The 16,665-nt window shown below is 43.2% G+C and overlaps 1 protein-coding gene across 3 annotated transcripts in view; it reads left to right on the forward strand.

Moving 5' to 3' along the window:
- The first annotated feature begins 2,468 nt into the window (after positions 1-2,468).
- TMEM87B (transmembrane protein 87B) overlaps positions 2,469-16,665 on the forward strand; it is a 51,949-nt gene continuing 37,752 nt past the window's right edge. For all 3 annotated transcript variants that reach the window (XM_045979308.1, XM_045979309.1, XM_045979310.1), the window contains exons 1-3: positions 2,469-2,838; positions 6,643-6,703; positions 14,903-14,994. In XM_045979308.1, coding sequence (XP_045835264.1) covers positions 2,680-2,838; positions 6,643-6,703; positions 14,903-14,994 — 312 coding nt within the window. In that variant the 5' untranslated portion in view covers positions 2,469-2,679. The remainder of the gene's footprint in view (positions 2,839-6,642; positions 6,704-14,902; positions 14,995-16,665) is intronic.

A 16,665-nucleotide genomic window follows, 5' to 3' on the forward strand; every position in this document is an offset into this window, starting at 1 on the left:
GCCTCGTATAATTGGTTTTTTACATGTGCACATCTTTTTACATTTTTACATCCTCAGCAGTGATGGCAGGGACTATGCTGCACTGATCTTCTCCCTATCCAGGCGGTGCCTTGGATGCAGGGGACACCAATGCTGCTTGATTTGCTCAAGTCAATGACAGTAGTTGTGTTTTTTTTTTTCCATTTTATTTATTTTTTCAGCGTAACAGTATTCATTCTTTTTGCACAACACCCAGTGCTCCATGCAAAACGTGCCCTCCCCATTACCCACCACCTGTTCCCCCAAGCTCCCACCCCTGACCCTTCAAAACCCTCAGGTTGCCCCAACCTCCCACCCCTGACCCTTCAAAACCCTCAGGTTGTTTTTCAGAGTCCATAGTCTCTTATGGTTCGCCTCGCCTCCCCAATGTCCATAGCCTGCTCCCCCTCTCCCAATCCCACCTCCCCCCAGCAACCCCCAGTTTGTTTTGTGAGATTAAGAGTCATTTATGGTTTGTCTCCCTTCCAATCCCATCTTGTTTCATTTATTCTTCTCCTATCCCCCTACCCCCCCATGTTGCTTCTCCATGTCCTCATATCAGGGAGATCATATGATAGTTGTCTTTCTCCGATTGACTTATTTCACTAAGCATGATACGCTCTAGCTCCATCCATGTCGTCGCAAATGGCAAGATTTCATTTCTTTTGATGGCTGCATAGTATTCCATTGTGTATATATACCACATCTTCTTTATCCATTCATCTGTTGATGGACATCTAGGTTCTTTCCATAGTCTGGCTATTGTAGACATTGCTGCTATAAACATTCGGGTACACGTGCCCCTTCGGATCACTATGTTTGTATCTTTAGGGTAAATACCCAGTAGTGCAATTGCTGGGTCATAGGGTAGTTCTATTTTCAACATTTTGAGGAACCTCCATGCTGTTTTCCAGAGTGGTTGCACCAGCTTGCATTAGTAGTTGGTTTTTTTTTTTTAAGATTAATTTAATTTATTTATTTGACAGACAGAGATCACAAGTAGGCAAAGGTAGGTGGGGGGGGGCGGGGGAGAAGAGGAGGCTCCCTGCCAAGCAGAGAGCCTGATGTGGGGCTCGATCCCAGGAACCTGAGATCATGACCTGAGCAGAAGGCAGAGGCTTAACCCACTGAGCCACCCAGGCGCCCCAGTGACAGTAGTTCTAGTCTGCCTTGGAAGCTAAGTTTTAATAGAATAGCCACAAAATCTAAATGACAAAAGTACTTGTACATTAATAATGTAAAATCCTTGCTGAGTCTATTAGCAGCAATCTGCACAAATGTGCAATATCTAACACTAAGGTACACAACATTTGTTGACTGAATTAAGGTTTTAATGATTTTAATTATATATATGTATACATACATATATATATAGCATCATCAACTGAAGTTGGAAGTTAAAGACTCTGGATTACCAAGACATTTATAGTAGACAAGAATTTATAGCAAATATCTTTCAAACTGCTAGTGCCACCTACTGGAGAGGATTGGCCAGTGTTCCAGAAACCTACCTCCGTGCTCTTGAATTCTGATGGTTGTATAACGAAGGGCCTATATGAAGCATTAGTAAACAATAAAAATCTGACACAATAAAAAATACTTATACATAATTACAAGTTTCTTGTGAAAAGGAGCTATCACAAATTCAATCTTCACATTTATATATACACATGAACCTCAACTCAGAACTCTGGACTAGACCCTCAGTAATTACTGGCTGAGTAAGTGACTAGGGTGACTGATAAGGCAGAGAGAGCCTCTTGACTATAAATCAGTTCTATTTTTAGTTATAACAATATTAATCCGGGATTGTATTCTTCCTCTGGACCTTACTTACGTTTGATAATAAAGGAGTTCTCTTTGACAGCAAGCTTTCAAAGATGAGAACGCTGGGCGAAGTACGCAATAAGACAGATGTAAGCCCTGCCACTTTCAGCTTTAAGTAACCAGGAGGCTTTATTTGTCTGAAAATTACTGACTGTGCTACCGACGTTATGCTTACAACACAGTGCTTTGGGTTCAGCTGACCCTGACCTCAAAGTACTTTCCGGACCACTTTCCATGAATTTAGAGAACAGTTTGTTTCCTTTGAGCTGAGGGACTGGGGTAGGAGCACGTGCAGAGGATGCAAGAAACTGAGACACAAAGAGCAGAAGTTTGACATGAAACCGTCCCATACTCTCCACTAAGCTCGGACCACAACCACAGTGAAATCTTGGACCTGAATTTTCGGCTTCAGGCTGGCCCGGCCTCCCAGCCAGCCCCGGCCCCAGTATGGTCCCGCCCACACCCTGCCTATTCGCGCGGCCCCGCCTCCACACTCGGGCCCGGCCCTGAGTCCCGCCTCCCCTCCCGGCCCCGCCCCAAACCTAGCCCCGCCTCCCTACTCCGGCCCGGCCCAGAGGCCCGCCTCCACTCTCTGACCCGCCCACCCCTCCTAGCCATGCTCTGGCTTCTTTAGCTCCACGCCTGGGCCCGGGCCTCAGCCCCGCTTCGCGGGCCCGAACCGCGCCTCCTCGCCCAAGCCCAAACCCCTCGTCCACCTCCCAGTCAGAGACGCACCACCCGACCCGAACCCGCCTCCCGGGGGCGGAGCTCACCAGGTGCGGGCCCGGGGCGTGGCGGGCGTCTCGGAGCGCCAGGTGCGGCTTCCGTGTCAAGATGGCCGCCGCCTGCCGCATCGGAGCCCGGCTCCAGCCCGGACGCCGCCTTCTAGTCGGGGCCCCGCTGCTTCGCGTTGCCCTCTACCTCCTGTGCTGGGCGCCGGCGGCTGTGGGCGCCGTCCCGGAGCCCGGGCTCTGGGCAGCGACGGTCAACGACGTAAGTGGAGCGTGGCGACCGAGGCGTGGCGCGTCTCGGGCCCTACGGGTCCTCGCGGAGCTCGCTGCGACCCCCGGGCTCGGCCGGGGACTTGTTCATCTAGTCTGTGACCGGCCTGCTCCGGCTCGGTGAGACGGTCCCTAAGTTTTTCGTCCGTTATGGACGGGGAGAGCCCCCTTCTCCGGCCCGACCTAGGCTGTGGGGAAGCCTGTGCATGAGGATGGCTCTCCCTTCTGAGCGCTGGAACTGTTCCTAAGGATCGCCTTCCCGAAGTCCTGGCCCCTGTTGGGCTCTGACGCGTTCTGGCTCGCCCAAGTTCTTGTTTATTCAGACCCGAGCCCCAGATCCCTTGGCACTCGCTCGGGCCCTCATCTTTGCCATTTGACCCCACTTCGGGCTCGGGTGCAGCCGCAGGGCCACACCCGTGAGGCCACTTTAGACAGGACTTTCCCAGGCTTCACTCAGCATAAACTTAAAAGCCTGTGTGCAGCTTTCGGTTTCTTTTGTTTTTGTTTGTTTGTTTTTTCTTTAAATAAGGAGGAAACGTGGAGCAGCCACCCCACCCCTTTTTCGCTCTTCTGGGGTTCCTGAATTTCTCTAGGGCTCCTATCATAGTTCTGGGAATGTGTGTGTGGAGATGAGGTGGGATGGGTGATTAAGGAGTGTTTGAAAGGCAAGTCTGGAGGCATGAGTGTATGGAAACTTCCTTTCCAGGACAGGCCATTTGAGAACTTGGTATCCAGGAGTCACATGAGATGATGTAGGAACGACGCAGGAGTAGAATTTTGGAAAGCCTTGCTGAAGAGGGACAGGAAATCAGGAAGAGGCCTTATCCCTAGCTTTTCTAGTCGGATGATTCAACCTGCTCTGTTTTAAGATGACTATTTTCCACATGCATTGAAATGATGTTTGAGCCTTAAAGGCCAAACTTACATTTTGATTTACTCAAACAGAAAAAATTAGTACCAGAGGCCTCAAAGAATTCCTAAAGTGTAGAAACTGTACAGGAAGGAGAGTAGGTTTCTTTCTGAATTTTAAAGACCGGTGCTACCATTTCTTCCAGGATTGTTCTGGGTTGGTGTCCCATTATATGTGTCAGTGACAGAGCATGCACATCTCTATTATTGAATTTCTCTGAATAGTAAAAAGCAAAACTCAGAGAACCACACTTGTGGTTTCATGCCGCTTCTTTAGTGAATAACAGTATCATAAACTTAAACAATAGTGGAAGTGAACGAGCCATGCCCAGATTGTTAAACTACTTGACTATTATCTGCAAAACTCTTTGCCAGCTATACTTTGGGTGGTGAAACTCCAAAGGCCCTGAAGAAAAAAATGACTTTACTTTCTGCATTAGGAAGGTAAATTTTTCCTTGGGTCCTACATCAGATCAGTAGCAGTCCATCAATTTCTTCTTTGTGAAGAATACACTGATTTCCCCCCCCCCACCCCATTTCAAGCTGTTAGAATTTGTCCTTAAGAATAAGAAAGGAGAGGGAGGCTGTCACTTATTTGTATTGTGCATGTATCAAGAAGTGCTTCTTTTGATTGTAAAGCCAACAAATAGTTTGATCATCTGCTGTGCACAGTGTACTAGACTGGCCATTGCTGTTGCAAAGATGAATTTAAACAACAGTCTCTTCTCTCAAGAAGCTCCCGTAGTAGTAGAGACAACAGATTCATGAGTAGTTATATACATGGCAGCATTCTTGGACTATTAGTGGAGCACTGGGGGCGGGGTGGGGAGGAGTGTCGCCTAACTCCACTTTCTAGACTTGATGTCTGGTTGGGTCTTTAAAGATGAGTGGGTGTTACCTGGATGAAGGAGAAGGAGGGAGTAGACAAGTAGCAATGCAGGAAATTCTTAGTGTTTCTGCTGAATGAGGTTCTGGTTGGAGTGTTAAAGGGGACTTAGGGTACTCTAAGCCTCCCACAGCTTAGCCCTAAACCTATTGCCGGGGGTGTAAACTCCAGGACCCCTAGGGTCTGAGGCCAGTGATGTCACTGAGTAAAGTGAACTAGAGTCAGGGGATGCTGAGAGAGCTGTGACCTGTAGATTATGTGCTCCTTCTGAAGAGGTCAGCTGCCATTCAGCTAGTGGATCTTATATGGCAATGTAGACACAGAATTGCCAAGTCTCCTTTTTTTTTGTTTTAATTTTATTTATTTATTTGACAGACAAGTAGGCAGAGAGAAAGAGAAGGAAGCAGGCTCCCTGTGAGTAGACAGCCCGATGTGGGGCTCGATCCCAGGACCCTAGGACCACGACCTGAGCCAAAGGCAGAGGTTTTAACCCACTGAGTCACCCAGGCGCCCCTCCTTTTTTTTTTTTTTTTTTTTAAGGGAAAACCAGAATCTATATTTTTATCATGTTAGTTAATCCAAAACATTTTTAAAAGTTCCGATGTGGGCCAAACAGACCCCATTTACAGGTTTGCCTAGGCCACCAATAAGAGATTTTGGGTGTGAATGAAGGAGAGCCATTGAAGGATTTTAGGCTTAAGTACCAATCACTATGGCTGCTATCTAAGCATGAATTATAGACTCAGATCTGGTGGCAGAATTATCAGTTAGGTTATTGCAGAGCAGGAGGCAGACAATGTTGAGAGCCTGAATTGGAGCAGTGGTGGCAGGGATAGAGAAGAAGAACTTAATTTGGGAAGTTTTTGCAAGATAAAGTTGATATGCCTTGGGGATTGGGTGATGGAGCTAAGCAGCTAGAAGGAGTCAAGGCTGGGGTGACTGAAGATGGCATCACCTGGAACCAACATGGGTAGTGTAGAAAGAGTTAGAGAGGAACAGAGAGGAATGTGTCTGCTTTAGGACAGGTTAGTGTGGAATGTCTCCACTAGGGTGGACATGACCTTGAGGCAGTTGGGTATGTGGATCTGGGGCTCAGAGGAGGGGATCTGGGCTAGGGGATTTGTTGTTGTTGAAAATGTTGGGGTGGAAGGTTATCAAGAAAGAGCTGCCTGTCATCTGGGGTTTTCATTCCTAACCACTTGTTCATTGAACACAGTCCCTTCTCACAGTGTTTTCATTCTTGCTTAGGGCAGATATTAAATAACTAAGTAATGGATTTTTTCATTTTAATTGTGGCAAGGGTCGTGAAGGATGGGTCCTAGAGACTGTGTAAGGGAGGGCCTGACCTGATGTGGTGCCTGGTGGAAGACTTCCTTAGGAAGGGGGTCTTGAACTGGCCTGAGAAACTTCAGAAGTCATTAACAAGGTGGACAGAGAATGACAGGGAAGGGCTCTTAAGTAAGTTTTCAGCTTGACTACTGAGGTCCTGAGAGCCGGAAGGAGTATCCTTCTCTCAAAGTACTGAAAGGGGCTGAGAGGTGGGCAGGCCTTGATCATGCAGGGGTCTGTGAGCGGCAATAAGAATTGGTTTGTTATAAGCACACATTGGGAAACCACCATAACAATTTAGGAACAGGGATGATTGTTTTACCGAAAGTACATTCGAATAGATACCGAGAAAGCAACTGCAGATGCACAGATAGGTCTCCTTCCTGAGCAGCCGTAATGGTACGGGCAGCAGCCCTTACCCTGTGTCTTGGCTTTCTCCGGCTGAGGCGCTTGAAGCAAGGGCATTCCGGAGCCTCTTAGAGAGTAGACACATGGGACAAGACTTTAAGCAAGTGGGTGATGGGACCAGATTTACATTTTTTAAAAATAATCACTCTGGTCACGGGAGTGCTGGAGTTAGAAGTGTGTATTTTCAAAGGTAAAACTGTACTACTAAATAGAGAAAAAAATTTTTAACTAAATCTTTCTGTATTTTCTTGTGTTTCATTTTAGAAATCAGGACCTTTGATATTTAGAAAAACTATGTTTAACTCTACTGAAATCAGATTTTCTGGTAAGTACAATGAGCTAATATAATATTAACAATAATATATAAATGAATAACATCATGTAATATATAAGCTGATATATTAATAAAACTAATACAACATATATTTTAAGCTTTGCAGATGTTTTGTTTTAAGGGTTTTAACATGTTCAGGGTTTCTTTTGTTTTGGTCAAGTCTTGGTTATTTTCAAGAATGGATTTTTCTGATCCTGTCTCAAAAAATGTAATATTAATCATTATTTAAAATTTATAATTAAAGTATAATAAAGTAGGCTTCAGCAAAGAAAAGTATTTCACTTCTGTGAAATTTTACTCTGAATCCCAGCTTTTTTTTGTTTGATTGTTTATAAAGATTTTGTTTATTTATTTGACAGAGAGAGATCACAAGTAGGCAGAGAGGCAGGCAGAGAGAGAGAGAGAGAGAGGAGGAAGCAGGCCCCCTGCTGAGCAGAGAGCCCGATGCGGGGCTCCATCCCAGGACCCTGGGATCATGACCCGAGCCGAAGGCAGAGGCTTTAACCCACTGAGCCACCCAGGCGCCCCATGAATCCCAGCTTTTAAAACTAGATAAATTCCTTTCAAGAATATATGAAATGTCATGATTGTGGTAAAGCCTTTGTCCCTGAAACTTTTGTAAATATATGCGTGGTCATAGAATACAATAAAAATTACTAGACACTAACATTTTAATTAGGATTTTAAGTACTGATGTGTAAGAACTATCAAGTCATAGATTTTGAGGTTTTTAATATTTTTAAGGGGTTTACAGCAAATCTTATTCACTATAATATAACTTCTCTTAGTGTTTCCCGTAACTTGACTAGGTTAAGTTGGTTGCTAGGGTTAAGGTTTTGGAATAAGGAGTAGTTTTTTGTTGGGTAGAGTTAATTGGCTTCCTGGGGATCCAAAGCCATGCCCCTTTATTCTATCACACCGTATTCATTCATTCACAGATCATTTGTTGGGTGATTCTGTCATATGTGGGTCTTTGCTGAGGGAAGTTGGCCAGCCATGAACTAGAAAGCAGAAGTAGTTCAGAGCGGCTCATTGGTATCATAGATCATCAGTGGTGATATTAACTTGGTAAGAGGAAACTGAAGTCAGAGGTAGATGAAAAAAATGGGGCATCCATTTGCTTTAATGAATTCAAATCTCAGTGCCTAGACAAGTAAGGTTTAGAAGGTACAGACAAGCTTTGCGCAGTGGCAGTATCATAGTCAATAAGGTTTATCTGAGGCGCAATTATTGCTAGAAGGTGCAGACAAAAAGTTAAATGGTGGGGGGAAGGATATGTACTAATGAAACATAATTTGATTTAAAAAATCAATACATAGAGGCTGCTGGGAAGATGGCAGAGTAGGAGGACCCTGGGTTCACCTCTTGTTGCATGGCCACCTAGAAAACCCCCACATCGGCATAAATAATCCAGAAAGGAATTGGAAAACTGGCAGAACAGACTCCAACATAGACAAGAGGCCACAGCGAAGCAAATCCACTCCCTCCGATCGTCTTTGGCAAGATCCCATCAAAGCAGTGCCACAAGCCTGGCAGTATGTGCACAGCCCAGACAAGGGCCAGCATCACTCCAAAGTGAGTTCTGCTTCAGGGAGAGGGGAAGATAACCCCACACCAGTCTGACTGTACCCCAGCAGTGAGCTGGGGGCAGGCAGCTGGTCTGACTGCAGGCCCCACCCACCAACAAAAGCTTCTCAGGTGACAACACAGGGAAAGTGCCCGAAGTTTAGTCCCATTTCATCTCCCATAAACATCTGGTCTAACTCAACTCAAGCCCAAGGCAGCCCACTAACAACACGGGCACCAGACTCTGCCCACAACAGGCAGAGAGCCATTGCAGGCTGGACTGAAAGCAAACACAGCTCCACCCCAACAGTAGGACACCCCTGTAGCAACACACAGGAGACACCACCTCTGAAGCACCATTTTCTGGTAAAAAGGAGACATTGCACTGCAGGACCTCTTCTTCATAAAGCCACTACTTTCAAATGTGGGAGATGTAGCTGACTTTCCAACACAGAGAAACAGACACAACAGTAGACAAAATGAGACAGAGGACTGTGTCCCAAATGAAAGAGCAGAACAAAATCAGAGCAAGAGACCTGAACAAAATGGAGATAAGTAATATGTCTGACAGTGAATTTAAAGTAATGGTCATAAAGATACTTGCTAGAATTGAGAAAGAAGTGCAGAACCTCCATGAAACCCTCTACGAAGAGATAGGAGATATAAAGAGAACCAATTAGAGTTATTGGACTCACTAAATGGAAAGAAAAATAGACCATGTGGAATAAATAGCAAACAAAAGGAATTAGAAGAATGGATGTGGTCACCCGGAGGTCAGAGTAATGGAAAGTAATCAAGCTGAGCCGATGAGAGGGGAGAAAAATATGAAAAATGAGAATAGACCCAGGGAACTCAGTGACACTGTAAAGCATAACAGTTGTATGATTGGGATCCCAGAAGGAGAGGAGTGAGGAAAGGGGGCAAAAGATTTGTCTGAAGAAATAATAGCTGAAAACTTACAGAATCTGGGGAAGGAAAGAAAAATCCAGATCTAGGAGGTACAGAGAGCCCCCAACAAAACCAGCCTGAAGAGGTCTCCACCAAGATACAAAGTAAATAAGATGGCCATAAGTAGTGATAAAGAGAGAATTTTAAAAGCAGCAAGAGAAAGGAAATCAGTGACATACAAGGGAAATACCATATAGCTGTCGATGAGTTTTTCAGCAGAAACTTTGCAGGCCAGAAGGGAGCGGCCTGATAAAGTCCAAGTGCTAAAAGGAAAAAATCTAGAGTCAAGAATACTCTATCCAGCAAGACTTTCATTTAGGATAGAAGGAGAGATAGAGTTTCCCGGAAAAACAAAAGTTAAGAGTGAAACCAGCCATGTCCCTGTCACATGTTATCCCATCGGCTTGTGGGCCAAATTCACAGTCCAGCCATTCCCCTGCCCAAGTGAGCATGCACGGCCTGCCACCAGCTCAATGCCAAGTCAACATGGCTTCACCTCAAATTGCCAAAGGCTTAAACTGGCACTTTTCCCCTCAAATTTCCCCTCAAATTCCACAAAAGTGGGCATAATTATAACAGCATAAGAAAGCAACCCAAGCAGTGACACTGTTTATGTGGAATGTGTAATGGATAAAAGGAGTGTGCTAGGGGACCTGGGTGAGTAGCTCAGTTGGTTAAGCAACGCCTTTGGCTTAGGTCATATTCCTGGAGTCCCAGGATCAAGGCCTGCATCGGTCTCCCAGCTCCATGGGGAGTCTGCTTCTCCCTCTGACCTTCTCCCCTCTCATGCTCTCTCTCTTTCTCAAATAAATAAATAAAATCTTAAAAAAAAAAAAAGAGTGTGCTAGGCTGAGAACATCTCCAGCAAGCACATCAAAGAACAATACATACAGCATGATTCTGGTTAGTAAAAGAAAGAAACCTGGGAAAAAATAAAACAAGATGAAATCAGAGGGAGACAAACCATAAGAGACATTTTTTTTTTTTTTTTAAGATTTGTATTTATTTATTTGACACAGAGACAGCAAGAGAGGGAACACAAGCGGGAGAGTGGTAGAGGGAGAAGCATGCTTCCTGCTGAGCAGGGAGCCGATGCAGGGCTTGATCCCAGGACCCTGGGAAGGCAGAAGGCAGACGCTTAACCAACTGAGCCACCCAGGCACCCCGCATAAGAGACTCTTAAGCATAGGAGACAAAGTGAGGGTTTCTGGAGGGGTGTGGTGGGAGGATGGGGTTGCTACTGATGGGCATTAAAGAGGGCATGTGATGTAATGAGCGCTGGGTGTTCTATGCAACTGATGAATCACTGAACTCTACTTTTGAAACTAATATTACACTATATGTTAATTAATTGAATTTAAATTTAAAAAAGGAATCTCTCCCCCCAAAATCAGTGGTAATGTTTCTGATCAGCTAAGAGTAGACCACACTCAAGATGGTGGTATTAACAGACCTAAAGAAAGAATGAGGCAGCAGAAGGGAGTTAGAAGCAAAAGCATAAGAAAATACAAGTGTTAAGTCAGGTTAAAGCAGAGGTCTAGCAGCACCGATGGGAGAGAAGTCTTCTTGAACTGTGACTGTAGGTATGAGAGGTCACTGGCAGGTGTAGGTGCAGCATCCTTCTGAGCTACCTCATTCTGGTGCTCTGCTCATCAAGCAACTTTTAGCAACTTCTGATGTGCAGGAAAGAATGCTGAAGGGAGAGAGTTAATCAATCATTATACAACCACTTTACAGTTACTGAGTATTTGGGCTCTCTAGATTATACGTCTACATTGATGGTGTGGTGAAGGAGTGAGACCAAGTCTCTGTGTTCTCACAGAACCTGATTTTAGTGCTTGCAAAGCTAAGAATTAGTCCCTTGGATATGTATCTGGCTTTCTCTTAGGTGACCCCTCTTTTGCTATCCCATTCAAGATGCAGTCTTGTGGAGTCACTGCCAAAAATTTTTCGGTGTAATTCACCATATAAACAGAATAAAAGAAATATGATATATAATCATCTCAGTATGTACAGAAAAGCATTTGAAAAAAGGTAACACCCATTCATGATAAAAACCCTTAGAATTCTGAAACTAGAAATAAAAGGAGACTTCCTCAAGCTGGTAAAGGCATCTATGAAAAATCTATAACTAACATAATGTCAGTTTTCCCCAGATTTTTTATAAATTCAATCAATCTCAATCAGAATCTAAGCTGACTTTAATGTAGAAATTAACTAGCTGTTTCTAAAATTTATATGCAAATACAAAAAACCTAGAATAGCCAAAGCAATTTTAAAAAAGAACAAAGTTGAAAGACTACTGATTTCAGAATGTATATAAAGGTACTGTAATCCTAACAGTGTGGTATTAGTATAAAGGTAGAACATATAAAACAGTGAGACAGATCAGAGAGCCCAGAAGTATACCAACATATGTAAGCTCAACTGACTTTCAGTAAAGGTGCCAAGGTTAATTCTTTAGAAAGAAGTTAGTCTTTTCAGTAAATGATGCTGGAACAACTGTGTATCTACACTGAAAAAAATTTCTTCTCTTACATTGATCATGGATTTAGACACTGTCTCCACCTCTCTGTCCTTCCCTTCTAGGACTCCATTTGCCCTTATGTTAGACTGCTTGATATTGTCTTGTAGGTCACTGAGGCTTTGTTTTTTTTGTTTTGTTTTGTTTTTTTATTTATTTATTTTTTTTTTTTAAATTTTTTTTTAGATTTTTTTTTTTATTTATTCAACAGACAGAGATCACAAGTAGGCAGAGAGGCAGGCAGAGAGAGAGGAGGAAGCAAGGCTCCCTGCTGAGCAGAGAGCCTGATGTGAGGCTCGATCCCAGGACTCTGGGATCATGAACTGAGCCGAAGGCAGAGGCTTTAACCCACTGAGCCACCCAGGTGCCCCTCACTGAGGCTTTGTTAATTTTTTTTAGTCTCTTTCTGTGCTTCATTTTGGATCTTTCTATTGCTTTGTCTTCAAGTTCAGTGATCTTTTCTTGTCTAGTATTTAATCTCTATTAATCTTACACAGTGAATTTTTTACTTGAATATTGTATTTTCTTAATTTCTAGAAGTTTGGTTCCTTTTTTTCAAATATCTTCTTTCCCTCCTCAGTATTTTCATATTTTCCTTTACATTGTTGAGCATATGGAAAATATTTATAAAAGCTGTTTTAATATTCTTCTCTGCTAACCATCTTTGTCATTTCCATCTTTGTCATAATGACTAATCTATCATGATTATGAATCAGTTTTTTCTGCTTTTTATATCTGATTTTTGTTTGGATGGTGGATGTCATGAATGTTCCATTCTTTTTTTTTTTTTTTTTTTAATTTGAGAGAGTGAGAGAGTACAGTCAGGGAGGGGCAGTGGGAAAGGGAGAAGCAGACCCCCACTGAGCAGGGAGCCTGAGGAGGGGCTTGATCCCAGGAATCTGGATTGTGACCTGAGCCCAAGGCAGGTGCTTAACTGTCTGAGTCATTCAGGTAACCCGTGAATGTTACATTCTTTTTTTTTTTTTTTTTAAGGTTTTATTTATTTATTTGACAGACAGAGATCACAAGTAGGCAGAGAGGCAGGCAGAAAGAGAGGAAGGGAAGCAGGCTCCCTGCTGAGCAGAGAGTCCGATGTGGGGCTCAATCCCAGGACCCTGGGATTATGACCTGAGCCAAGGGCCGAGGCTTTAACCCACTGAGCCACCCAGGCGCCCCTGAATGTTACATTCTTAAGTGCTGAGGTGTTGTACTCCTTTAACAACTTTTTTCTGGCAGACAGCTAAGTTTCTTTTGGGTCAGTTTGATCCTTCCCAGTTTTATGTTCAATTTCTTTTAGGGTGGACCTGGAGTAGCTTTACTGTAGGGCTAATTTAGCACCACTTCTAAGGTATGACCCTGCTACATTTCTCCGAATGCTTGGTATATTTAATGAAATTAATATATACTAATTTCCACTCTGGTTAGTGGAAGCTCAACTAGTTCCCAGCCCTGTGTGACTTCTGAAAATCACTGGACTTCTTCCTATGCAGGGGCTGGCTACTATATAGACAGGCTCAATGGTATTCCTGTCCAGATTTCATTTACTTTTTCTCTAGGCAGCTCCAAACTCTTAGGTGTTCTGCCTCAGTAGTTTTACCAGTCTCAGTCTCAGGTTGGATTCCCTCTGGTTACCAGTCTTCAAGATGGCTCACAGTGATCCCTGCCTCCTGGTTTTTGTGACTTTTTATAGTCCTCTACCACATTATATTAAGGTTGGTCTGACCAAGAGAATATGGCAGAAGTAATGGCATATTGCTTCTGAAACTAGGCCATAAAAGATACTGTGGCTTCTTCTTCTCTCTCTCTCTCCTTTTTCTCTCTCTCTCTCTCTCATGACCTATTCTGGGGAAAGCCAGCTGCCATGTTGTGATGACACTCTCAAAAGAGCTTTTTCTAATTCTAGACGTAATCCTTTTCAGTCTTTCTAATCATGTTACCCTTCTACCTGAAACATACAGTAGTGCTTTGTAATATTCAAAATAAAGGAAAACGCCTTAGCAGAGCTCAGTACCCTTTACTACTTTCCTCCAGCACTCTTTTTTTTTTTTTTTTTTTTTTTTGAGATTTTATTTATTGGGTGCCTGGGTGGCTCAGTGGGTTAAGCCTCTGCCTCCGGCTTGGGTCATGATCTCAGGGTCCTGGGATCGAGTCCCGCATCAGGCTCTCTGCTCCACAGGGAGCCTGCTTCCTCCTCTCTCTCTGTCTCTCTGCCTGCCTCTCTGCCTACTTGTGATCTCTCTGTCAAATAAATAAATAAAAATCGGTTTAATAAAAAAAAAACAAAAAAGATTTTATTTATTTGACAGAGAGGGAACACAAGCAAGGGGAGTGGGAGAGAGAGAAACAGGCCTCCCGCTGAGCATGGAGCCCAGCGTGGGGCTTGATCCCAGGACCCTGAGATCATGACCTGAGCCAAAGCAGACGCTTCACAACTGAGTCACCCAGGCGCCCCCTTCTCCAGCCCTCTTACCCATCTTCAGCTCTATCCCCTTTCCCCAGTCTGCGTTCTGACCATAGCCAGCTATTTTGTGGTGTTCATGGACATTTGCATACTGTTCCCCTCTCCTTGTCACCTAATTCCTGCTCTTCATGTTAAAGGCCTCCTCCTCCAGTAAGCCTGTTAGTACCCCTTCTTCATGCTCTTCTAGACTATGTTAGGTGCCCTACCCAGGGCTCCCTTGACCCCCTGTTCTCAGACCCTTATTCTATCAAATTTAATTTCTATCTATTTAATTGTTAACCCTTCTCTCCCCAGTACCTCTTACATCAAGGACACGGGTTGTTCTAGTTTACCGTTACCTCTCTTTCTGACACACAAGGGATGCTCACTCAGTATTTTTTGAGTAAGTCAGTGATGAGAACAGTTGAAAGTGACTTTAGAGTAAGCAGTGACCGCATATTCTGTTACTCAGTTGATTTTTAACTCTAGATTTAATATAGAGTTTAAATGAATAGTATTATGGCAACTTTTGGTTAACTATAATAATTTAATTTAATGAATTTATCTCATTTTGCAGTGACTTTGGGAGAAATTATATTTTACTCACTATTTCATTAAAGTAGCCTATTTTAAATTGCATTCTTTAAACCTTAAGCTTAAATTGGAGTATATATATGATTACTGTAAAATGAAACTTTCTTTTTCGAAACAGTTAAGTCATTCAGTTGTTCTGGGCCTGTGAAGTTTACCATAGAGTGGCATTTGAAGCATTATACCTGTCAAAATGAATATTCTAAGCTGGAGGTAAGTAAAATACAAATTTGTAGTGTATATAAAACTGTGAAGGGGGGCTCCTGCTTTGGGCTCCCTGCTTGGCAGGAAACCTGCTTCTCCCTCTCCTGCTTCCTCCACTGTGTTCCCTCTCCTGCTGTGTCTCTCTCTGTCAAATAAATAAATAATAAAATTTTCTTTAAAAAAAAAAGCTATGAAGGAAAAATTATGAGTATAAAGATTTATTAGCTCATCAGGTGAGGAGGCCAGAAATATAGATTGTAGTTTTAAAAGTGTCAGATTTATTTTTGCACTTGGGCAAGAAATGCTCTTATTGTATCAAAGTATATGCTTTCTGAGGAGGAAACATCTTTTCTTTTCCTTTTGTCTTATGAAAAATGTTAATAAATATTTAAACCAGATATGTAGGAACCATCAGTAAAGGGGCTGTGGGTCCCATACAAAGAAAAATCAATGTAGTTTAAGGAAATAATGTAAAATGTTTACTTCATCCAAAAAATTGGTTATAAGGCACCTAGAACTTTAGGGAGGCTGGGTAGCTTTAGTGAGTAGAAGCAGATCGCAGAGAGGTGAGAAGAGGAAAGGAGACCCCCAGGGAAGGGAGGGGGAGCATGTGAGAGGAGGGTGTATACTGGGCTGTGTCTCTCAGCAAGGTGTTTCTTTTGACAGTGCTGATGGTTGCTTACAGCCATTTCCTTGTGAGCTCCTAGCTTGAATGATGCATGGGTTTCCCTACTTTTATCTGTATTTCTTTTCATTTGGAATGAAAGCTACCATTTTCCTCAAATACTGCCTTTGTGACTTTATTCCCAAATATTTTACCCCTTCACACTGAATACTTCAGTGTGTGTTTCCTAAGAACAAAGATAGTCACTTAGATTACACAGTAGAGTGATAAAATTAAGGAAATTTAACATTGATACAAAACTATTATCTAATAGATCTTTTTTTTTTTTAAGACTTTATTTATTTGTCAGAGAGAGGGAGAGAGTGTGTGAGAACAAGCAGGGGGAGTGGCAGACAGCGGGAGAAGCAGACTCCCTGGAGCCGGATACAGGACTTGATCCCAGGACCCTGGGATCATGACCTGAGCCAAAGGTAGACATTTAACCAACTGAGCCACCCAGAATTTCCTAATAAACAGATCTTATTACAATTTTGCCAGTCCCCAAAACATCCTCTTTAGCAGTTTTTTTGTTGTTGTTTTCCTGGTAGAGGATCCAGTCTCCAGTCCAAGATCACACTGCCATTTCTGCAGCTTTTTTTTTTTTTTTTTGTCTTTCCTGATATTGGTATATTTGGGGTATTTATTTTTATTTTTTTTAAACATTTTATTTATTTGACAGACAGAGATAACAAGTAGGCAGAGAGGCAAAGAAAGAAGAAGGAAGCAGGCCCCCTGCTGAGCAGAGAGCCCCATGCAGAGCTTGATCCCAGGACCCTGGAATCATGACCCAAGCTGAAGGCTGAGGCTTTAACCCACTGAGCCACCCAAGTGCCCCACCAAACCATATATATATATATATATATATATTTTTTTTTTTTTTTTAAGATTTTATTTATTTATTTGACAGAGAGCACAAGTAGGCAGAGAGAGGGGAGGAAGCAGGCTCCCTGCTGAGCAGAGAGCCTGATGCGGGGCTTGATCCCAGGACCCTGAGATCATGACCTGAGCCGAAGGCA

This window comes from Meles meles, chromosome 15 (genome assembly GCF_922984935.1).
Source record: "Meles meles chromosome 15, mMelMel3.1 paternal haplotype, whole genome shotgun sequence".
NCBI classification, from domain to species: domain Eukaryota; kingdom Metazoa; phylum Chordata; class Mammalia; order Carnivora; family Mustelidae; genus Meles; species Meles meles.